This window comes from Diplotaxodon limnothrissa, linkage group LG14 (assembly GCF_057381915.1).
Source record: "Diplotaxodon limnothrissa isolate DT_005_m linkage group LG14, D_limnothrissa_male_GT1.1, whole genome shotgun sequence".
NCBI classification, from domain to species: domain Eukaryota; kingdom Metazoa; phylum Chordata; class Actinopteri; order Cichliformes; family Cichlidae; genus Diplotaxodon; species Diplotaxodon limnothrissa.
In genome coordinates this window covers 30,264,445-30,288,956 of record NC_140609.1, presented here as the reverse complement: position 1 = coordinate 30,288,956, position 24,512 = coordinate 30,264,445, and the positions used below count along the sequence as shown (strand labels likewise).

The window sequence follows — 24,512 nt, the reverse complement described above, 5'->3', positions numbered from 1 at the left end:
TGACTGCTTTGCTGTCAGGTACTAAAATTCTGATTTATGCCACATCTCTATTTATAACCAATCCAGTATTAGATTATATTACCATAAACTGTAGACTTCACAATGTAAACCAGCAAGAAGTCTTCTTCAAGCAAGACAAACAGTACAGCAATATGTGGCCATCACTGCACAGACAGACAGGGATGCAGAACACGGTCAGCAATGATAATCATTATCTAATCGTAGTGTAGCAGTCCATTAACAGTCAATTGGAAGTGCTGATCTGTGCAGCTAAAGTTTAGGTAATGGCATACACGAAGGTGATCTGTGTCTCTCGTTGACTGTACTGATTGATTTAAGCTTTGCATGCAGGCTTAATTCCATTACAAAAACTACGACTAATAGTTATTTGCATTGCAGGGCTGGGTATATTGTTGTTTATTGTTTACCATGAGACGATTGCTGAGGCACGACATAAAAAGACTGAGCCGACAAAGAATCTGCTCAGTGCTACATCTAGTCAGCTTCATCTTTACTGGGACATGTTTCGTGTTGTAATATCAGCAGTTTCCTCCTTCTTGTTCATTCACAAAAGAAAAGCTAAATTGGTTTTCCCTTTGACAATGCAGATATCACACTCTGATGCTGTGGCTTGTCCAATAATCACTCAGAAGTGGTTTTGCACCACCAGAGAGCTCTTCTGCTCTTCCTGCCTGCCACTGCAGCCCATTGCTCTTTTAGGGGCTGTTAGTTGTTTAGACTTCCTTGAGTATTAAATTCTGGTAATTATAAAATGAGCAGATTGGCACAAGTGTAGCTTACAGGCCAACTGGGCTTAAGAGGGCAGTGAGAGATAAAGCTCTGACTGGAAGAAATTTCTTTAGGTAGCAGCTGATCAAAAGCAGATGAGGTCTCTGATGGAGAGTGATCCTCGGTATGGGGCCATCTTCAATGCTGAGGGCTTGCTCCTTATTTTCAAAACCCACGGCACTTTTAACCTTCTGCAGGCTCACACTGAAGCAATTTTCACATTCAAAACTGCAATACTTTTATCTTGCCTACACAAATGATCGTTATTACATGTCTAGTTCAATAAGACGTGGCAGTAAGAATGATTTCTTAACAGTGGACTGCTTTACTGGCAGATTTTTGTTCTGTTGAAAGATGAATATAAAGGTTGTGGTTAGATAAAAAAACCATCCATCCATCCATCCATCCATCCATCCATCCATCCATCCATCCATCCATCCATCCTCTGCTTGTCCAAGTCAGGGTTGCATGGTGAGCTGCAGCCTATCCCAGCTGGCAAAAACTATATAACCATGAAAATTTTAGTCAGTTTTGAGATCACAATTATTTAACATGATTAGTTTTCCCGAGCTTAAAACATGAGTCAATTGAAAAACAAAGGCTTTCTTTTTGTCATTTCACCTAGAGTACTAGTAGAGATGCCACAATATCCCTCCAAATTACACACAAAGTTTCCTTTCTTGTCTGAGGTGTAGACGCTATACAAATATAGGCCATTTTAGGTGACAGTAAGGCAGGTCTGTCATACTCAACTCAGCGTATATAGACACTGATAAAGTGTCTATATGTGTTACTGGGTAAGCTTAATTTTTCAGTATCCAAGCTTAATGCTATGAAACCACAATCTTATCTTAAACATAACCAGTAAAAGCAAAACTAAAAAGCATCTCCCAAACAGGACAAACTATGGTCTCCTTGCTTGCAAACTTCTGACTTCCTCCAGTTCCACAGCACAACCTCCTCTTTAAAAATGAACTCTTATCTCTAGGCTTCCAATAAGTCTTGGACGACAGTCAAGGCACAGAAACTGAAGGACACCTTGTGCGTAATTTGAAGACGTCAGCAGCTCTTCTTTCAGAAGAGCAGTGTTTGATTCTCCGGGACGAGAACTCGCCGGGCAGGAAATGAGTTTGGTGTTTTTAGAGATACAGGAAAGTGGTGCACTGGATTTTATAACGCAGGACAAAATGAGAATGTCATGTTTTATGTTAAGCTTTTCTTTTTGTGAATATTGGAAGCCAAACAATTTAGCTCATGGTTAAATTTAACGCAGGAGTTTACACAAGAGTCATTCTCTGCATAGCTGGAGTCAGCTGTGCAGTCGGAGGTGAGATGTTATCTTCTTAGTAAAGTATTTGACAGAGATGTTGAGGCATGTTATGTAATAGGGAAGTCAGGAAGACAAATGAGTTCAATTATAAATCTTTCAGGAGCTGCACCAAAACTATTTCTTATTTCTCTCCTGGAGTTACTATCCTGAATCTCTAATTTCAAAACTTCAAAAGCTGCTGCTATCCAGTAGAAAAGATTGGTCCTGTGTTAATGCTCTGCAGATTAATGTGTGTCTATTAAGTTTCACTTAATGTAGCCTGTGAGCCATGTGGGCCAAAAAGCCGAAATGTGACGCCAATAAATCCAGGCATATCAGCCAAGTGTTATTGCTGTGCAGTCAGGTTGTAAATCTTACAGGATCCATTTGCATATATTTTTAAGTTATTATAATGTATGCAATAGTATCTCATTTTATGCCAAATACATGTATAATTGTGACATAAACTGAAGAATGTGACATTTACACATCTATAATAATCCTAAGTAACTTTGTCATTTTTAATGACAATAGCACACCTTTATACCACCAAACTCGAGAAACAAATAACAGCTCAGTGTCATGACCAGTGTTGGTCAAGTTACTTGAAAAAAGTAATCAGTAACTAATTACTGATTACTCCCCCAAAAAAGTAATCCCGTTACTTTACTGATTACTTATTTTCAAAAGTAATTAATTACTTAGTTAGTTACTTAGTTACTTTTTAAAAACACGATTTACAACCTGAAGAGGTGATAAAGTGATAGATCTTTCAGCCCAATTCTACTTTTTCTACATAATCCATCATACAAAATGTAATCAAATGGAAAAGTCTCTTTTTTTAACTTGTTTTATCAGTTTTAATCTTTTAACTTTATGCATCAAGCAAAACATTTAATTATATGCAACATTCTCTGACTTGAATAAATTAGTTTAACATTTAAACCTATTTTCTACACATTCCAGCACATAAAATAAAATATTTTTTGTGTTTTCACTCACTCTTTCAAACAGATGCAAGTAAAACACAGCAGAAAATAAATAAAGTCAAAGACTCAGCGGTCCTTTTGCTCTATTTTCACCTGTAAAGCAGGAGCAGGGTAGGCGGAGGGTTACCCTGGTGCAGGTGTGCTGCGGTCAGTTGAAGAATCCGCGCGAGTGTCTCTGTGAGTTTCCCATCACGTCGTAGCTACTCGGTGCTTGCTCGGAAGTTTAGGGGTTGTTTTCGCTGTAAAAAGAAGTTTTCTTCCCACGCACGATGGACGCTAATGTTTTTGTCACTTTTTATGGAATCAAACTCAAAGTAAGGTCAGTACTTCCACACTTTAAACGCTGCACGCTCATACTCTCTCCCGCACTCGATATATTATCCATTGTTGATCTGCACACAGCTGCTGTCACCAACGTCGCACTTGCTTACGTCACTGTCATGAGACATTCTCGCAAAAAAAAATCACGGTTTTAGTAACGCAGTAACGCAGCGTTCCTACGGGAAAGTAACGGTAATCTAATTACTGATTTTGCAATAGTAATCCCTTACTTTACTCGTTACTTGAAAAAAGTAATCAGATTACAGTAACGCGTTACAAGTAACGCGTTACTGCCCATCTCTGGTCATGACAAACCCTGAAATTGTTAACTGTTAATAAAATATAAATTAATTCTTTCTGTCACTCACTGACCACTTCATTAGGTACACTTTTTTAGTTACACTGCAATACTAAGCAAAGTGTACCACATCATCACACCACCAGAAACAGCATGAACTTTGATATGAGGCACGATGGATCCGTGCTTTTGTTCATACTGAACAACACTGGTGAGTGTATATTATTTGTGTTCTTGCACACAAAAAATGGAAGAATGATGTTGATCTACAAATTTCCATTAGTGTACTTAAAATAGATGCCTCATCTATCTGTGCACGTGTACAAAAGGTAATAATAACTTCATTCTCATAAAATTTAAGGTTTATTCTCTTAATTCCTGAAGCAGTCCCTCTCAAGTGGAAGTAAACAACTTTTTGTGGCAAATTTAGTTTATGACCAATGTGATGGTCCTGTCCACTACACGAGACACACTTTCCTTCTTTTATTTCTTGCTGGCTGTTGCTATTAAGAAGGAGATCAGGTGCAGTCTTGACTAATGCACATATGTAACTTCTCTGTGAGGGTAAGCACTTCATAACTACCAGAGAAGATGGATAAAGCTTTCAGTGTAATTAAGTGCCTACTCGTCTGTGAAGGTTCTCAGTCATCCAGGTCATCGTAGTCAAAGGAGCTTGCAAAGAAAAGCACCTGGACTTCTTTAAGTTGCTTGAAGACGTTTCACCTCTCATCCGAGAAGCTTCTTCAGTTCTAAGGTCAAATGGTGGGGAGTCCCAGATTTAAACCTAGTGGGAGTTTCCCCCCACAGAGGGACAAAAGGACCCCCTGATGATCCTCTAATCGCCTGAGCCAAGGTGTGAAACTGGGTGTGGGTCCCAATCAGCCAGGGTTTCGGGTGAGCTCATTGTGAAACCTGGCCCCACCTTATCATGCGAATTCCTGAGGTCAGATTGCCCAGGATGTGAGTGGGCGTTAAGGCGTCTGGGGAGGGAACTCAAAACTGGATTATAGATGGCAGAGAGTTGGTGTCGTAAACCCCCGCCTCTGTTCAAAGATGGTCGCTCACAGTGGACATAGAGGGCTTCTTTCACTCCTCTTTCAAACCATCTATCCTCTCTGTCCAAAATGTGAACATTGGCATCCTCGAAAGAGTGTCCTTTATCCTTAAGATGCAGATGAACTTCTGAGTCTTGTCCTGTGGAGGTGGCTCTTCTATGTTGTGCCATGCGCTTGTGAAGTCGCTGTGGATAAAAACATCAAGTTCACCAGGGAAGACACAAAGGATAACTGTTTGCCTTCCCTGGACTGCGCTGTGCACATTGAAGAGAATGGCAACCTCAACATCGAAGTTTACCGGAAGCCCACACACACGGACCAGTACTTCCTCTTTGACTCCCATCAATGGAGGATGCCAATGTTCACATTTTGGACAGAGAGGACAGATGGTTTGAAAGAGGAGTGAAAGAAGCCATCTATGTCCACTGTGAGCGACCATCTTTGAACAGAGGCGGTGGTTTACGACACCAACTCTCTGCCATTTATAATCCAGTTTTGAGTTCCCTCCCCAGACGCCTTAACGCCCACTCACATCCTGGGCAATCTGACCTCAGGAATTCGCATGATAAGGTGGGGCCAGGTTTCACAATGAGCTCACCCGAAACCCTGGCTGATTGGGACCCACACCCATTTTCACACCTTGGCTCAGGCGATTAGAGGATCATCAGGGGGTCCTTTTGTCCCTCTGTGGGGGGAAACTCCCACTAGGTTTAAATCTGGGACTCTCCACCATTTGACCTTAGAACTGAAGAAGCTTCTCGGACGAGAGGTGAAACATCTTCAAGCAACTTAAAGAAGTCCAGACGCTTTTCTTTGCAAGCTCCTTTGACTAAGTGCCTACTCAGTCACCAGAATAAGAACAGTGCTTTGAATCTTGCATGTGGGACAATGTAGGATATTGCAGAATAAGAGGTACTTGTTAGTTCATATAACCTCTTTGTTCATTGTATTTACAACTTTTACATGTTAGAAGTGTGAATCCTATAATACATAAAACCTAAACAACACTTGCAAGTGTGAACACACTCTTGTTAAACATGTGAAAACCTGTAGAGCATAACTATCTGAGAAGAACAGTGCGTTATAAAGAGGTGTTTTCTCTGCAGTAGTTACTGCATTACATTGAAAATAACACAGCATGCTCTCTTAGCAACCTTTTTGCACCACTGTGTATCAGCAAGTTTTTAAGGCGGTTTAATGTCTGCATTCTGCTGAATTTATAATTCACTTTGTTCCTTTTGTTAGCACTCCTTTTGTTCCACTTTGTAAAAAAAAACAAAACCCTCCAAAAAACACAAAACACACATGAATAGATGCTGTGTGATTTTGAGAAATGGTGACTTCCTGCAAAGCCACCTGCTTGGCTATTTCACTGCAATTAAAGCCAGGTGCATGATCAACTTGCAGATGATATAGATGAATTACCACAACCACAGATTTAGTACTCTTTGTGGGCTTGATACCACCAAATGTTGTCCTGTTTATAACCTCATTATGTGCTGAAGCTTTTATGTACTATGTGTTTATTATGTGTATTCATTACTTGATTTTTTTTTACAAATAGTTTAACAAAATTATTGAGGTTATATAAGCGTCAGCCTGAGGTGAGATATTATCTTAGTAGAGTTTTTGGCAGACTTGTATTTTATGTATTAGGGAAGCTAGAAAGATAAATGAGTTCAATTATAAATCTTTCAGGAGGTGCATCAGAACTGTTTCCCGTTTCTCTCCCTGAATCTCTAGTTTCACAGTCTCTTCAACAGCTGCAGCTACTGAGTAGTGAAGACTTGCCCTTATTACAGTGCTACAGATAACGGTTAGGGGGGAAAAATTGCATTGCGATATTTGTATTGTGATATTGTGTTGATACAAGAAACACCAGGTATAGATAGTTTATTAAATAAATTATAATACTCTGGGAATACTACGAACAAGAGGGCTCATCTCATGCACCACCATCCTGAAGTAATATTAGCTGAGCAAACTTAAGTTAAATCAACTCAACCGAAAAACCATCCAACACTGGGCACACTTAGCTGGACAAAGCTACCTACTAATTTAGAGCAAAGCAATGGCTCAGTCACAATAGTCTACTAAAAAGAATGTTTCACATTGTGAAATCGAGCCTGGTAATTCCCACCTCAAATTAATGTATTTCTACTGAATTTTACTTAAATATAGCAAACAGGCTGAAAATCAATGGGAAATAGCATATAGATTAATAAATTGTAGGGTTTGTTTAAATAGAATAGCCTGAGTCAGAGAGAGGTTTTTCTCCCACTGTGAATGTCCTATAACATATGAGTCATGCAGGATGAGAGATGTTCTTTGCTCACTTATTATACTGTTGATGTTGCTTTTGATTTATAAGTACAGACTAGTGTTAGATTATAATATTATTTTATGCCATGTTATACCCCTAATTAAAGATTGTGAATTATTATGTAGTTTTAGTTTGCATTATTCTCCTGAATTAGAAGAAGCTGATAACTATTGCATTAGTTAAACTGATTTGCATTACATTAAACTGCTGACTTGTTGTGAATGAATGATATTGTTTTATGATGCATTATACTGCTGAGTTATAAGAAATCTAATTTGTCTGAGTAGAAGAGAACAGAGTGTGCTGGAGTTTTCTGCCCCATTTCAACAGGAGCAGATAAACAGGGAGCCAAGGTCGTAGCTTAGGCGCTGTGTGAGAGAAAGCATGTGAATGTTTAGGCTTTGTATGATAAGGTGGAGGCACCAGAGGCTATAAAAGTTTGAGCAATGCTCCACCATTTTGAGATTTTGAGGCTGTCTGCATCAGTGTCCATCTCCCACGCGTGTGTTCATTAAAATCATCGTTTGACTCAACCCGGCCGGACCAGTGTTGTTATTGTGGTTTTTCTCTTGTCTCCATCCCCAATATTTTGAACCTTAACAGCTTGGGGGCTCGTCCAGGATAAGATGAAGATCAGGGACCAACCCAGAAGTCACTGACACTTCACTAGCTGTAAACTATTGGTTTAGGAATAAGTGATGGCACTGAACTTTCTATTTCACAAAAGTCAATTTATTTAGGATATCTGAGGAAGTACTGATTTTATTTGGAGACACAAAGGAACATTTGGCACTTCCCTCATCTCACATCTGTTTCATTGTTGCACCCAATCATTCTACAACTGAAATGCCTTGGACTGTTAACCATTTCAGGCAAGTGGAGTGAACCATATTTTGCTAGACTCTCATCAGATTGGGGCTTCCTTTTATTGATCTTTGGAGAGAAGTCTTCATTACTGGTATTATTCAGGTCTTGTTCACATGTTTGTCCCAGGTTTCTCAGCCAAGAGGAGCTTAAACTCCAGATACTGTGAGTTCCTTTCACACATTGAGATCACTGATAACTTTCAGCAACGACGTGATCTTGTAGAAACAATTAGGTGTTATGGATTCAACTATAATTGCGACTCTTATTTTTTACTTTACTGGAAAACATTTCTGCATTTTACCCATATTTTATTTTTAACTCAAAATCAAAATTCCAGATTCTACTACATGTTGGTTTTGCACCAGATAGGACGACAGATTTCAGGTGGCCCTGTGTCTTTCTCTATTACATCTGCCACTGCATCTCGATAATCTTTGTGTGGCTTTTAGTGGGTCCTGACCCTCTCATATTTTGAAAAATCTATGTTTGAATCTCCCTTAATAATTCTGTTAAGAATTCTCTCCGCCTTTGTCAAAAGTTGGGTATTAGGAAAAAGTGAAATAAATATAAATATAAAGTCCCAATGTGTAGAGCACACATTAATAAATTAGTCATGTTCCCTGTGAAAGTAAATGAGCCTAATTCTTAAAGACCCCTGAAATTATTTACTAGATGTTTATTTTTTGAATAAAATAAGAATCTGAGTTTAACAAAACATTTTAAATGTAAATATCAAGCTTACCTTTCTCTCTTCCATAAAATGTGCTTGTGGGCACGCCAGCCATTTTGAAAAGGTGGGAAAAACAATTGGCAAGGCCACACCCCCACACATGTGACATAATTTTAAAGGTACTGTTGTCCTCTCTAAGAAACATCAGGACTTAGAGGAGTGGCAAGTAGAGTACAGCAACTTATCACCTTAAGTACAGCTGGATATTGATTTAATTTTTTAATTTCCATTCCAGTCCTGTTTATTGATTGAACTCTTTACACATTTTTGTGTGTCTTTTTTCGTAACAGAGTTAAAGCCCATTTGCTTTTAACACCTTCACAAATGAAAATACTCTATTAGAACTCTGACTTCAGATTTTTAAATATTCACTCTTGCCTGTAATGTTGTAAAAATCTGAATTCTTAATATTTTTTGGTTGCTGTAAAGCAGAAATTCCTCTAAGAGATTTTTCAAGCAACCATGCAGCATATGCTTTTCTTTGGCTCAACTAACTGAAAGCAGCTAAACACCATTTGCATTGACAGATAAACATCCTTAAAGGAAAACCAAGTAGCTTCTGTTGGCGGAGAGTCAGCTGGAGCTTGAAAGATGCAGTCCAGTAGTTGCTCAGTGCCTAATCCAGGGAAGTTTCTTTAAGTAGATAAATCCTACTTAATGTGTTTATACTGCCTGAAGATGAAGGAGTTTGCTTTTTTTTTTGTTACAGTCTCTTTGTCTTCACTCGTTTTGCTGTGTTTGGAAACCTGCAGCAGAGTTTTTGGCCCATCATAACTGTACAACAATGACACAACCATGTTATACACTAAACTTACCAGATGCTGAATTATCTATCCATCTAAAATGTCTTATTGATACTAGAGGTCACAGGCTGCTTTGAGCTGATAGAAAGGCAGCAGTAACTCTAATAGCCACTTGTTACAATCAAGGTTGGCAGAAGAGCACAATACAATAGCAGATTGGGAAAAACACTGCTAGGTCTGATCTTCATGTCTGCTGTGACATTTGGACAGTGGGGTCAGAATCTGGCCAGTTGTGCCAAGGGTTCAGGCTGGTGTTGGTGTAATATGTGTGGGATATTTTCTCTAACACATTTTACCCAACTACCAATCAGCTTACTTGAGTACCTTTGGGGTATGGTGACCGAAGATTTGTATATGTGTAGCTGACAAATCTGCAGCAACTGTGTGATGCTGTCACCTCAACATGGACCAAAATCTCCTAATACCTAATAAAGTGGCTTGTGAGTGTATAATTGCATATTTGTATAAATTATTTATTTATAAACATGGAAATAATAACATATTGAACACTGGACAGTTAATAATAGCATAACATTAATATATAGAGCATTTATTAGTTATATTACTTAGTGTCACTTTTGTCCCATTCAGGTGTCTGTGAAAATTTAAACCCCTCCACACCAACATTTCATATATTCTGGTTTGAATTCATGCTGAAGCTGAAATTGTGACACAATTTGGAGGTGTTTGCTCACCATGAACAACTAGGATTGTACTAAGCATTCAGCAGAAATTGCTGGAGCAGTATTTATTTACCCCCACGTGATGCATGTCCAGCATTCATTCTTCTTTTTGCTTTATTGTTGGTTTCTAAATATGTGGCTGCTGAACTGCTGAATACAGTGCTATTTTTCACCTATTTTGTGGTGAGAAAATTACATACATCGCCCTTGATAGTTTTTTTTTTTTCTTTTATAGCTGGCTTCTGTAGCTGAAAAATAGGGTAGGAGCAGTTTTAAAGGGGTGAGAGGCGTATGATGTATGTCAAAATGCTTGAAATTCACCTGTTATTTTGAGCTAATCATCCTCCGCTTACTTTGAAAGTCAAAACATTTGATGCATAAAAATTCCTGCGGCAAATTGTTCACACATGCAACACTGCCACAACATGTGTGCAGCAAAGCTCTTGATTCATTGCTGTATGCAAGTGGCAGATAGAGGGTGATTGCAGTGGAGGTGCTTTGGTAACAGATACTGTCAGCTCACCATTTCAGCTGGCGGCAGGCTTCTGTTTAAACGCTGTTGCAAGTAAATAAAGGAAAGAAAGAGATGAAAGAAGGATGAATCACGAGCAGCCTCGTGTTGCTGTGTTGCTGCTCTGAAGGAAAGCTTTTTAGATATTTAGACATGGGCTTTCTTTGAACATTGTCCAGTGAAGTGCTGAGCTTCTCTCCCTCGGTCTTTGTTAGTTTCCATAAGTTGCACATTCAATTTCAAAGAGCAGCTGTTTGGATTTTGTCTTTGATTTTTGCAGACAAAGGCAGTATGATCAGAGTAACTGATGAATTATCAATTTTGTTTGAACAGTTTTAGCATATCTGAGTCATCCCTCAGAAAACAAACCCATTTGTTTGTTAAAGCTGTTATTATTATTGCACCATAAAAGTGCAAAATAAAATAAATGTGCACCGTGCATCCACAGCCGCTGCTGAATTTAAAACCAGACCACAGTCTTTCTCTAATCTTAACTAAGCACTGTAGGCGCTTCAACATACATACTGCAAATGAATATTGTAAGATCAAGATCAGATATTGATAAACACAAACATGTTAGGAGTTCCCTGAGAGTAGCCTTCATTTAAAAGCACTGGCAAATGGGAGAAGTTTGCCTTGAGGGCTTACTGCAAAAATATTGCTATAACAGAAAATGTGCATAAATATATATGTGTGTACAAATGTATTAAATGTATATATGCATGTATTAATAAATGTAAATAAACTGTGATTAAGTCAACCATATTCAAAATAGTCCAGAAGAACTTCTGATTTCATATAGGACATGAACTTTAACTCCAGGATGACAGTCCTGTGTCTGACCTGTTTATTTGTTATGATTCGTTCAGTTCACTCTCACTAAGCTGACTTTCTGAATCTTTATCTTCCCGAAAGCGTTTCTCCTGTAAAGCATCACTGTCGAAAGAACATTAAGAGGCTAGGGGTAGTTAATGACACAGTATGCTGTCATGACTTCCAATACTTCTTTCCTCCAATTTGTTTTTAAAAACACAGCACTTTTGTGTTTTAGAGCTTTCAGTGTTAAGTGGTGTTAATAATTAAACACAACTGGGACTTGGAACTACAACCCGATTACATCAACAGTCGTGTTCCTGTGCAAATGCATCACAAAAAATGTGTGTGCACTGGGAGTGGCAAGGGTACAGAAAACAACACTCTTCACAGCATACTTAGTAGAGCTAAGTGGTGACAAGATGTTGTTGTGAAGCAAGCTGCACTAAATGGATGGATTAAAAAGTGTCCGTTAATCTAAGGCAGTTTTACAAGGCGAAGAAGATTATGAACCCAGGCCATTAAACCTGTAGGACAGGTACCTACTCACCCCATAGAGTATGTATAATAATTTCTGGAGTCTACGTTGTGAAGCCTGTTAGGGTTTTATCTGCTGCCGTGTTGATTTTGTTTTGTTTTGGATTTGGAGTTGCCATATTTGAATGAGAAGTTAGAGCTTAAGCAACCAAATTGTATTCGTTAACTGTATGGGTGCAAATCATAGACATAGGTACCTACTAATTAGTGCTAAGTAAGAGACTATAGAAATATTATAATGTCACTTTTCAAAACTGGAGCTCAAACTTCTAGGACAGTCTTACCCTGCAGCAAACCGTTCTACTTTTAGATAACAAGTTTGAGAGGTCAGGTTCAGTCACTCGAGTTGATGGTTACCAGACATCTACTGGCTACAGGTTTTTGTGACTTTATGCCTAATCCAAATGGGTGTGTTTTTAAATAAATAAATAAACACAGGTGTGGATAAAAAGAGGAAATTAGCGATAGAAACCTAAACAGTATTTTGTGGTTGGCTGCAACCATGTTGCTGTTGGACATTTTAACATGGGACTGACTCTATTTTAGAGCTAAGTGAATACTGGGGTAACTGCAATTCACATATGCATTGAAAGTAGATAGAAGAGGACTATTAGTCTCAGCAGTCTGACTCAAAATATTAATTTTCAGTTACTAATAGGGCTTACTAAAGCCTGTTGGTTTCCATAAACCAGCAAGATGCTGAAATTTATACTGTTTGCAGTTTGCTTGATCATAGTCTGTAGTTCTTTCAAGCTGTCACCAGTATCTGTTGGGGTATAGTGTAGGATGAATGCCCTGTGGGGACTTACAGCAATCATTTCCATTACCCAGTGGGGAAGGCACTGCGTGGTGATATAGGCACTCTGGTGTGAGGTTTCAGCCACCCAAGCAATTGGTTAGATTTCCTAAACCTAATAATGCATTCAGAGTGCATGCGCAGCTCCAAAAGTAAACTGAATGTAGTAGCATCCACAGAATATTCATTAGATTGGTATCGGTGCCAGCTGTAGGTCCACTGAATAAAAAAGTAGCACTTTAAAAACACTTGGAGGATCTCATAAGGTGACTGACAGTGTATGCAGGGCACTCGACAAATCAAATCCCACAATGGAGCGCCCTGCTTGGCTGTTTTTTAAGGCAGCAGCTGACTTGGTATATGTGGAAAGTACCGGTAAGAGTTTTTATTTTTAAAGTAGTTAGGATGCTGTGAACCCCATGGGCTTCTCTTCACACTCAGCATGTGCTTTCCTTGCCCACCATCCTTTTCAACTCTGTGGCATGCAGGAACGCCTCCTCCCATCAGTACGCTTTCACATCACGGCTCTTTCAAACAGCTGACAGTAAAATGGATAGCACAGTGGAGAGTGACGGCTCAGATATTACATACAGGTAGAGACTTGTAACCATACAAGCCTGAAAGTTTGTGTTTTGCCCTTTGAGAGTGTTTGCCTGCTTTCATGTAGAATGCAAACATGACCAAGTCTTCCAAGCTCACTATGTACAGTAGAATCACAGCTTTATTCCCAACATTAACTGCTATACTCTACCATTGTTGAATGTCACCATTCATACATACTACAGTGGGGCAAAAAAGTATTTAGTCAGCCACCGATTGTGCAAGTTCCCCCACTTAAAATGATGACAGAGGTCAGTAATTTGCACCAGAGGTACACTTCAACTGTGAGAGACAGAATGTGAAAAAAAATCCATGAATCCACATGGTAGGATTTGTAAAGAATTTATTCGTAAATCAGGGTGGAAAATAAGTATTTGGTCACCTCAAACAAGGAAAATCTCTGGCTCTCACAGACCTGTAACGTCTTCTGTAAGAAGCTTTTCTGTCCCCCACTCGTTACCTGTATGAATGGCACCTGTTTGAACTCATCATCTGTATAAAAGACACCTGTCCACAGCCTCAAACAGTCAGACTCCAAACTCCACCATGGCCAAGACCAAAGAGCTTTCGAAGGACACCAGGAAAAGTATTGTAGACCTGCACCAGACTGGGAAGAGTGAATCTACAATAGGCAAGCAGCTTGGTGTGAAAAAATCAACTGTGGGAGCAATCATCAGAAAATGGAAGACATACAAGACCACTGATAATCTCCCTCGATCTGGGGCTCCACGCAAGATCTCATCCCGTGGGGTCAAAATGATCATGAGAACGGTGAGCAAAGATCCCAGAACCACACGGGGGGACCTGGTGAATGACCTGCAGAGAGCTGGGACCAAAGTAACAAAGGTCACCATCAGTAACACACTACAACGGCAGGGAATCAAATCCCGCAGTGCCAGACGTGTTCCGCTGCTGAAGCCAGTGCATGTCCAGGCCCGTCTGAAGTTTGCCAGAGAGCACATGGATGATACAGCAGAGGATTGGGAGAATGTCATGTGGTCAGATGAAACCAAAGTAGAACTTTTTGGTATAAACTCAACTCGTCGTGTTTGGAGGAAGAAGAATACTGAGTTGCATCCCAAGAACACCATACCTACTGTGAAGCATGGGGGTGGAAACATCATGCTATGGGGCTGTTTTTCTGCCAAGGGGACAGGACGACTGATCCGTGTTAAGGACAGAATGAATGGGGCCATGTATCGAGAGATTTTGAGCCAAAACCTCCTTCCATCAGTGAGAACTTTGAAGATGAAACGAGGCTGGGTCTTCCAACATGACAATGATCCAAAACACACCGCCCGGGCAACAAAGGAGTGGCTCCGTAAGAAGCATTTGAAAGTCCTGGAGTGGCCTAGCCAGTCTCCAGACCTCAACCCCATAGAAAATCTGTGGCGGGAGTTGAAAGTTCGTGTTGCTCGGCGACAGCCCCAAGATCTGCATGGAGGAATGGGCCAAAATACCAGCTACTGTGTGTGCAAACCTGGTAAAGACCTATAGTAAACGTTTGACCTCTGTTATTGCCAACAAAGGGGAGAGAGAGAGAGAGAAAGAGAGAGAGAGAGAGAGAGAGGCGATGGTGTTACCGTCGTTGTTGCTAACCACAACAGTTTATTTTGAAAATGAAAATGAAACGATAGACGTTTTTATATCGTCATCCGATATATATCGTCATCGAACAGCCCTATCAACAATACAGTAACGTACAATAAGAATACACAGTAAATAAATCCAGAGCATCCATCCCATACTTGCCCTGACACCACATGAACGTCACAGACAAATATCAAACACTGCAGAAAAGGATAAATATACCAATCTTCCCCATCATCTTTTATAACTGCAGATGGCAGGGAATGCAGGGGTTGCAGGGATTGTTGAAAGAAAAAGCACCTTTCAAAGGTACTGCTTGTGTGATTGTGCATTATTTCCCCTTTTTGAATCAGAACCACGGGCTACAATGTGAATGCCAGCATTAGTAGTTCTGCTCTCATAATCATTTAGGCATAAATCTATAATCTCTTGTCCAGGATGTAAGCCAAACACCTAAATTAGGTGGATAAAATCGTTCTAATACATCCTTTTTGCACACAAATAAAAATAATGTTTTCATTATTATTTCTTCCATTAAGTGTGACCCTGTTGATATAGTTAGAACTAATGCAGCTCAAATGAACAACCAAATGCATTCCAAATCTTGTACCAGGCAAAGATGAATACACCAGAGATTGTCCTCCATCTCATCTTGTATTTCGTGCTGTGTTTTGATGTCTGTGCCACTGCCAGAAGTCAGTCTGACACAATACATAAAATATAAATGAGAGGGTAGGCAAGTGGGCTACCACAAGCAGGCATGCCAGCTGTCTGTCGTTTCATAGCATTGTACTGCTGACTCACTTACAGAATAATAGAATAATGTGCGCTTTGTCTGCTGTACTTACCTGTCTTCTGGTCAAGGCTTTGCTGAGAATTTTAAATGTATTTATAGCTCCTGTTTCCATTTTGTTAAAGTGGGTGGAGGAATATTTCCAATTTCAAAGTGTTTTCCTGGAAATAGCAATCATCTTGGTGTTTGGTGCAGTAATTGCTTATTTGTCTGTGAGCAGAGAATTATATTTTGGCTAGATTGCCTTGCTCTGTGTACGTTGGGCTCCCTGACCGGTTGTTGACACAAATTAGTGCTCAGGGATGGTATTTAAGGGATTCCTGTGTAATGTGCTGGAAAAATGCAGTTTTGGCTAGGGGTGCTGCTGCTGGTCTGAATGTTGATGCACAATAAATGCTCACTCAAGGACTGGACTAATCCACGCTTGAGCCTGCTCAATCATTCTCCATTGCAGAGAAAAGGGAAAAGGCTGCGTTGTGGTTCAGGGATCCCATAGTCCCTTGAGGACAATTTGCTGATAGAGAAAGTTGCTGCTAAGTCAAAGGTTGAAGAGCAAACTTCACCCTAATCCTTATTTATTAGGCCTGTTGATTATTTATGTCATCATCCTTTATGGGAGAAAAGCAAGGTTACTGAGTCATCTATCCATGTTATTCCTTATGCCATAATCATAGAGCTACCTCACAGCAGTCCAGTGTGAGTAAAGATCCAGCCTAGATGTGACGTAATATGAAGCTATACGATCCGAGCCTGTGTGGCTTCATATTACAACAAGAAAAAATAAGTTCTTCCTAGCCAGGCTTATACTATAGTCACACTATGCAAAACAGTGGTTTGAGACCAACGCATAATCAAAACGATTGCAATGGTGCAATAAATTGCAGTCTTGTTGCCTTTGAAATCATTGCTTGAAAGATCCTGTGACTGCTCACATTCAGGAGCCGTCTTCATTTTTGCTACGTCAAAACAACAATTAAATGGCATCAAGATGAAGTCAGTCTACTATCAGTCTGCTGTTACTTTGCAATTGGGGTCAAGCTGGTAAATAAATTTGTGATAATGGAGCAATTAACTGTGATAAATTAGCGAAAATTGCAATTCTGTTGCTGTCTGTTATAAATCTTTTGTTGAACCTGAACCTCATAGATTTGAAACAGAAATTCAGAAATTACTCAGTGATGTAGTAGCTGGAGGATGATAATTTAAAAGCTAAATGGCTAAATAGGTGTTTGCTGGAATATAACTAGGTTACAACCAGCTGGCAACCAGCTTGGTTGCTTGTTTGCATTTATAATAGATGGTGGTTGTTTGCAAACCTTCACCAATCGCTCTGAGAGTGATTGCAGTCAATCAGATACAGACTGCAATGTTTTGGAGACAGATTCCATCAGAGGGCCTGTTCAGCTGCCTTGCAATCTTGCACAACTACTTGAAATTGGTTGCTGAATGCCAAAAACTTCCATGCAATCATTGGGCAAATGATGCCTTCCTGTTTTTTACCCTAGTGTGACTGAGCCATTATACACCTCTGAGGTTTTTAATATATACATTAGCTAACTATTAAGTTAGCTAATGCTGTGTTAGCATTGCATTGCATTCTGCAGATTTACACATATGGAAAGAGCCGGAACAGTCAAATGCTATAACTTAATACAATTTTAGCTTTTCAGTAGGTATCTGTAAACTTATGTTTAGTCATTACATCTATGAATTACAATAGATTAGATCATTTTTATCGTACTATTTGGTTCTTCCTCCCTGGTATCGGCTATAAATTGTAAATAAACTCTCTCGTCACCTATTGTGTGAACAGACATGCACCTGTGCCAGCATGCCTCTGCTCTTTGCCTGTTCCAGGCAAGTAGATTGATACATTACAGTAGATCGATATCATTAAATATCCTCAGTGCACAATTGAATTGGCAGAACTTGTTGTATGGAAATGTAGTCAGATTCAGTCTTTCTGTCTTTGCTAAATATTTAGGATTTGCATGATTTCTATGATTGGTGGTATAATTTAGCAATTTTCATCACATATGCTGCTGTGCAACAAGTCTTTTTGCTTTCAAGGTGCAAGACCTAAAGTGTTCTTAAGCAATAGCTCTCTAGGCTTGCTAAAGGCTGGCTGGTTGGCTGTTTTTTATTTTTTTTAATTAATTAATTTGTTTTCACTCGTTTTCAGTCAAGTGTAGATACCTAACCATTTTTTTAGATAAAATATTTTTTGTTTGTTAAGCCACTTAACCTTGATTTGTGAATCATTCAAACATAAATGTTCTGTCTACACATAACAGACAGCTTGACAAAGAATCAGTTTTAGTTACCTTTAAGCACTGTTACTAGGTCCCATCTTAAAACATATAATTTGTTCTGATTTTGTTAGCTGAATCTATGAAAACTGCCAAAGATAGCATCATTTAACAGACATAAATAGTATTTTTGCACTAGCTAACACCTGAAAACCTGGCATATCTCAGCATGCTGTGCCAGTGTGTCCTTAAAGAATTTGAAGAACTTGGACAAGTGGAGGATAGAAGAAGTGGTAGGCTTTTAAAAAAACAGTTGAGTAACAGTATCTGAAAGTCATGCACAAAGTCATGCAAAAAAAAGAAAGATAAAACTGAAAATCCAGCAACGACCTGACACACACTCTGAGACATGCAATCTTGCAATCTCAATCTGTAGTTGACTCTTCACTGAAGCCTCAATAGAAATGGTCTCAGTGAAAGAGTCACTGTGAAGAAGCCGTTCTTAAGTAAGAGAAACAGGGAGAAAAAGCTAAGGTATGCCAAATTACACAAAAACTGGAGCAAAAATCAATGGCAATATAGTGATGAGTCCAATTCTGGAATATCTGATTCAAACAATCATCAATATTTATGAAGGAAATCAAGAGAGAGGTACAACAGTGAGTGTTCACAGCCACCTGTAAAACACGGTGGAGGCCCTGTCATGGTTTGGTGCTGCATTTCTGACAGTGGTGTTGGGGATGATGCGAAGATTGATGAAATTATGAACGCAGAAAATAAAGTAAAATTTTGATCCACGATGCAATACCATTTGGAAAGCATTTGATTATCAATGGCTTTATTTTTCCACGGGTCAATGATGGTAAACGCAGTGCTAATGAGGTAAAAGCCTCTATGGGGAAAAACACAGAGTGGAGCACTGACAGTCATGGACTGGCCCTCCTAGAGCACTAACCACAATATTATTGAAGCAGTGTGAGACTATCTTGAGAGAGAATGGAGCAAAAGGCAGGCAAGAAGAGTGTTGAATGTCCTCGAGAACTGCTCCTAAGGACTACTTAAAGAAATTACAGGAAAGCTTGCTAGAGAGAGTTCAGAGTGTGTTGAAGAGTAAAGGTGGTCATACAGAATATTGACTTTCAATTAATATTGTGCAAACTCTTCCTGTTGCCTTATAAGCTGTATTTTTACACATCGCTTTAAACAATTACAAATTTGTAGTGTAAACTTACATGTGTAGGTTTGCAATGAAGGACATAATTCACAATAATTCCTAAATAATTCATAATTTCCCTGAAGGGACCTCCCCAAGGGATTAATAAAGTTCTATTCTATTCTGTTCTATTCTAAAAGTTATACTGCCCAGTGAATTCTTGCACATTGAAGGAGATGCGAAAATGTTGCTTTAAGATTAAACCAGGAGGAGTCAAGAAGGAAATGTGGTTCATTACCAGTACATCATCACAATGCAGCAGAGGTCAGAGGAATCTTTCTTTGAGCTTTATCACATTGCTGTCCCAAGGAGAAAAACAGTAAATAAACATCATCTGAACTTTGGTACAGGCCTTTTGAACTTCACTTGAGATCCAGCACATTCAGTGGAGTTGACATTGTGTTTTCTCAGTTTTGACCCACTGTGTTTCAGACTACTGCTACTTCAGTGAATTTTAAGAAATCATTTTGCTGTTCTTGGCTGTTTGCCGTGGTTTTATGTGTGGATACTTGAGAGTAAACACTGTGAACAAATGGAAAAAGGCTTAAATTTTTTTGTTGTTGTCCCTGTTCTTGTATCAGAAGGTCATGAAAAACACTGCCTGGCTGTCTTGCTGAGACACTTGTGGGCTGCGACAGTGCTCAAAGGAAAGTCCAATTGGGTCTTTTCACCTGCTGTGACACTTGAAAGGCCAAGCACTCCCACCTGGGGCTTTCACACTTGTTTTTCTCTCCAAATCTTTAGAGGTGTCAACCAACGTAAAGAAAAGGAAAAAATACAAATATGTTTGAGTTGTCTGTCCTTGTCTTTCTTCATTTACTGCATTACGTTGACCGACTCTAAAAGCAGAATTTTCACCCTTTTTTTTTTTTGGATTCACAGGTTCGTCAAGAAAACACAGCGCCACTCATTGGTGCCTGCAGAATATTGCACAAGAATCAGTCGACAGCTCCGATGAGGAGTTCTTTGACGCCAGAGGTTAGTAAGAAATTGCATGTCCTCATCTCCTCGTGCCTTCATCTTGTAGTTTTTGGACTTTCCAACATTATTAGTGAACGAAATAACCCAAACTTATTATCAGCATTTCAAAAAACCTCTATACTTGTTTTCCTTGCTGCCCTTTTCACTGAAGGAGCTGAAGAAAATGTATCCTGTAGGCATTATGATAGATAAATTATTCATTACTGAAAGGTTCCAGGTGTGTTTAGGCTTCAAGGAAGCATTAAAAATAGCAGTAACACTATTTTAAAAAGGCATCTGTGCTGGCAAGGACAAGTAACAAAAAACCGCAACTCTTGCTGGACAAAATGACACATCCTTGTTTAGTATTTAGGGAAAAGAGGCCAAAAGGAGCTGGGTGCAGCTGCTAGCAACGAATACAAGATGATTTGTCAGCATAATGTGGGTGCAAGGCAGACAAACAAAGTAAGGAACAAATCTGAAAAACATACGGAATTATACAAAGAACCACGAATAACAATGAATAACAAATTTCAAATGATTGCAGAGTTGTCTGTTTCTGTTTCATCAAACAAACACTACACAGACAGCTTCGATTGGTGGTGCAGGTATTTTTCAGTGTCTTCTCTCAATGATGAAAACTTGCTTAAAAGAGCCAATAATCGCTAATCTCAACAATTAAGAATCTGGGATATCATACAAGATTGAATTCCAACTACAGAATAATAAATCAAATAATAAAACTAGACAAATGTAACAGGTTGTGACAAAGGTTAATTAGCTCCTTGTATTTCAAAGCAGAAGGTCCGTATTGTGTATTTATGATTGCTGTAGTGACCGGACTTGATATAGATGACAAATGAAGTCTGTCACTCTTAATTGTTGTCCACTTTCCTGCTGAAGATCCTTTTAAATTCATTTAGATGTCAGCTTGACCATAAATAGACACACTTGAGAACATGCCGGACTGCTAGCCTTTTCACGGTCCCAGTGGGAGTTAATCAGCGAATAAGTACAACACTTATCGCTCCAATTATCCACTCCAAGTGCTTATCCCCAAAGAGTCTGATGGTAGAGATACTTCTGAATTATGGTTTTAGTAGTGTAACATGTTCTTATTTTACATTAGGTCGGTGAATATCCAGCAGTGTGTTTAGAGTTTCGGGTGTTTAGTGTTCTTTTGTATGAGATGAAAACATGATAAAAATGTGCCTCTGGGGTATCAGATAAAAAGTGCTGCACTCATTTCTATTTTTGCATTTAAGGGAAAATGTAAGTCACATGTTCGGTGTGGAGGAACTTTATATAACAGTCTTGTCCTTAACTTTTGCTTTTATCGATGCCATTTTCCCTACCATTTTCATTCAGTTTTGTTTGATTTTCCTTGCCTCCCCTCTCCCGCGTAGTCTCTTTGCCAAAAAAAGGCACGTTTACAACTCATAGTCTTAGAAAACATTAAATATTTATCCTTATCACAGCTGTTGCAGAGCAGAGCTGTGCATTGCACTGCATTTTATGAGGCCGGCATCGAGGCGCCTATCAGTGGCGAGGAATCACTGGGGGAAAAGATAGCACACATGCCTTATATGTGAGCCGATGTACCTCATCACCCTCACACTATCTGCAGCATGGAATTCCACTCTCAGCCAAGAAATATCCCACGTGGCTGTGAAGCAGAGAGAAACGGAGATGTCCCTTATGTCCTTTGATTAAATATTGGTGGTTAATGGGGAAAGAAGCTGCAATTATCTTGACGATATTTTCTTTGTGTTTATGTATTTCTTGTTAATTAGTTCAAATGAACATTTTGGCACTGTTGGAAAATGTGCTTATTTGCCTACTAGCTGTGAAGCTTCATAGTTAGAGTATGATATTGGAATCTGTCATGGTCCTGGGCCATGTTGGCCCAGTATTCTTAGTTTTCATGTATTTTTGTATTTTGTTCCTTATTTAGGCCATGCTTCCTGGGTTGCTCTGTTACGTTGTTCCTTATGTGTTTTCCCCTTGTGACTCTTACCCCTTGTGTGCCCCTCTGTGTATCTGTGAGCCCTCGTCTCTCCTTGTGTTTTATTCCATGTTTTCCCCAGCCCGTTATGTCTGTGTTCTCCCCGTGCTCTCTCTCCTCCTGTCTGAACCTCTGTGTACTTCCTGTTTTACTTTGACAGTCTCCCGTCAGTGTTGCGTTTACTCCTGCCGTGTCTTGTTATGATTATCAGTGTCACCTGTGTTCCCCGTGTGTTCCCACTTCCCTCGTTAACCCTCTGTGTATTTATGTCTGCGTCTCCCTCAGTTCGGTGTCGCGTTCTCCCTTCATCCATGGCCGTGCGTTTCTCTGTGTGTTACGTTATAGTTTCCCGGTTTAATTTGTATGGTTCTGCTCTCCAGCAATAAAGCTGTGAATTTTGAGTTCATTCCTGCCTCTGTGAGTTTGCGATTGGGTCCTCATCCAGCCTGCACACAGCCGAATCATGACAGAATCAGTCTTTACACCTTAAATAGGATTGGCGGACCTCTAGTATGATTGCAGAGGTCATCTATCATCCTAATTCTGTGAGAACCTGCCATGCCTCTAATTTGTAAAGTAAAAATTCTACTATAGGTTTCCAACCAGAGAAGTCCTATGTTGTTGGGAGATGCAAAGAGAGACTGCTGAGAAACGCCTGAAGGGAGCAGCTGAAAAAGAAGACTCCCTGTGTTACCGTTAGTCCCCTGTGATTTCAGCTTTTTTTTAAAGCACACTTTTTTCTGCCTCTTTGCTGCACGATGAATAAGTTGTATGCTGTCTATTAAAAATTAAAAGTTATACAGTGCAGTTTCAAGAGGATATATATTGCTACATAACCTAGAGACCAATTTACAGAGAGAGCTCAGTGCATGGTAGCATGCGTTTCAACAGGCTCAGCAGTCATTGTGTGCAGCCTATTGATGGTTATGCAAATAGCAACCAGAGATGTCAGTTATTACATTGTTTGGTAATAACTGACATGTTTCACAGTTAGAGGGTAATTTCTAAATGACACGATGTCCCCCCTTGTAATAATCCCATGTCAAGATTATTTAGGTTGTTAATTAACCTTTTTCCTAATTTCCTGCCTGTATACCCACCAAAGCTAACTGGCTATAATCTGTAGCTTCAGATATAAACTGCTGTGGAACATCTGTCTCCTCAAAGCAGTCAAGATAGCTGAAACACTGATCAAGGAGGATGCTATTGTTTTCCAGTCATGAATTTTGCATTTTATAGAGAATCTGTAACATCAAAGTTTCCATATCCATCTGTTGTGAGGTGAAAACCCTGTTGCTTCTTTGTAGAGTGGCCTGAATTTGTATTCAAGACGCTTTTCACCAAGCACCATTCGGTTTTGGTCCTGTCTTTTATTTCAGGCCATTTCGTCCATCTCTAGTTGGATTATTGCTTGTTTGTTTGGTCTGTGGAGAGCAAACATATCACATCTCATTTTGTCATCTCTCACCGAGCACACTATCGGAAGGACTTGGGGCAGGCCAGTGTTTTTGAAGTATTAGGTTGTGAAAACCCTGGATTATCCTTTCAAGTTGGATGAAAGCAAGACTGTTTCATTCTGCAAAGAAGGCTCTTAAGAATGAGCACAAGTGAAAGAGGATATACAGCGTAGCACAGAGAGGGGAGCATATTCTAACTGAATTTATTTTTTCCTTGTGGTCTGTCTGTGACTTTATAGCCTGAGCTCGGGGGAGAAGTGGAGCTGTGTCCTGCAGCAAAGACAACAGAGCAAGTTATTCTAAACATAAACATGTGCTTAGAATGAAAGATGCCTTCCTTAAAAGGGAAACCAGACCAAGGTCATAAAAGGTTGTTGAAGTTATGACCCACTACAGCTGCTTGCTAACTGCAGGCCTCTGAGTGTTGGTTGTGTATAACTCGTCTCTTCTTTTCCTGCAGGCAGAGGGGATATATGGTTTTCTCATGAAAAGTAATTTAAAAGTTAGAAAAGTTGAGAGAGAAACTGAAAGAATTGGATTCCGAATGAAAGCATGATTGAGTGGTTAGTTTGTCATATTATAGGCCCACCACTCAAACCATCACAATAAGCTTGGGGGAGTTTTATTTAGGCTGTTATGATGAATGCCTTCATCTGCACTGCGTTACCCAGTGGACAGAGGAAAAAAAACATGAAAATGTATGAAGACTGTCAGAGCATTTCCCCAGATGTCTGCTAAAAAGATGAGCCCAGGCTGCCTCTATTATCACTTTGGGTTTTTGTGTGTGTGTGTGTGTGTGTGTGGGGGGGGGGTGGTATTGT

At 39.5% G+C, this 24,512-nt stretch overlaps 1 protein-coding gene across 3 annotated transcripts in view; it reads left to right on the top strand.

Annotated features, from left to right (window-relative positions):
• The window catches only part of pitpnm3 (PITPNM family member 3), a 111,452-nt gene that overhangs the window by 7,907 nt on the left and 79,033 nt on the right, over window positions 1-24,512 (top strand). For 2 of the 3 annotated variants that reach the window (XM_085370711.1, XM_085370710.1), the window contains exons 1-2: window positions 18,820-18,842; window positions 20,150-20,247. In XM_085370711.1, the coding sequence (XP_085226837.1) occupies window positions 18,820-18,842; window positions 20,150-20,247 (121 nt within the window). Of the gene's footprint in view, window positions 1-18,819; window positions 18,843-20,149; window positions 20,248-24,512 lie in introns of those variants that run through there. The other variant, XM_085370709.1, reaches the window with a different exon arrangement.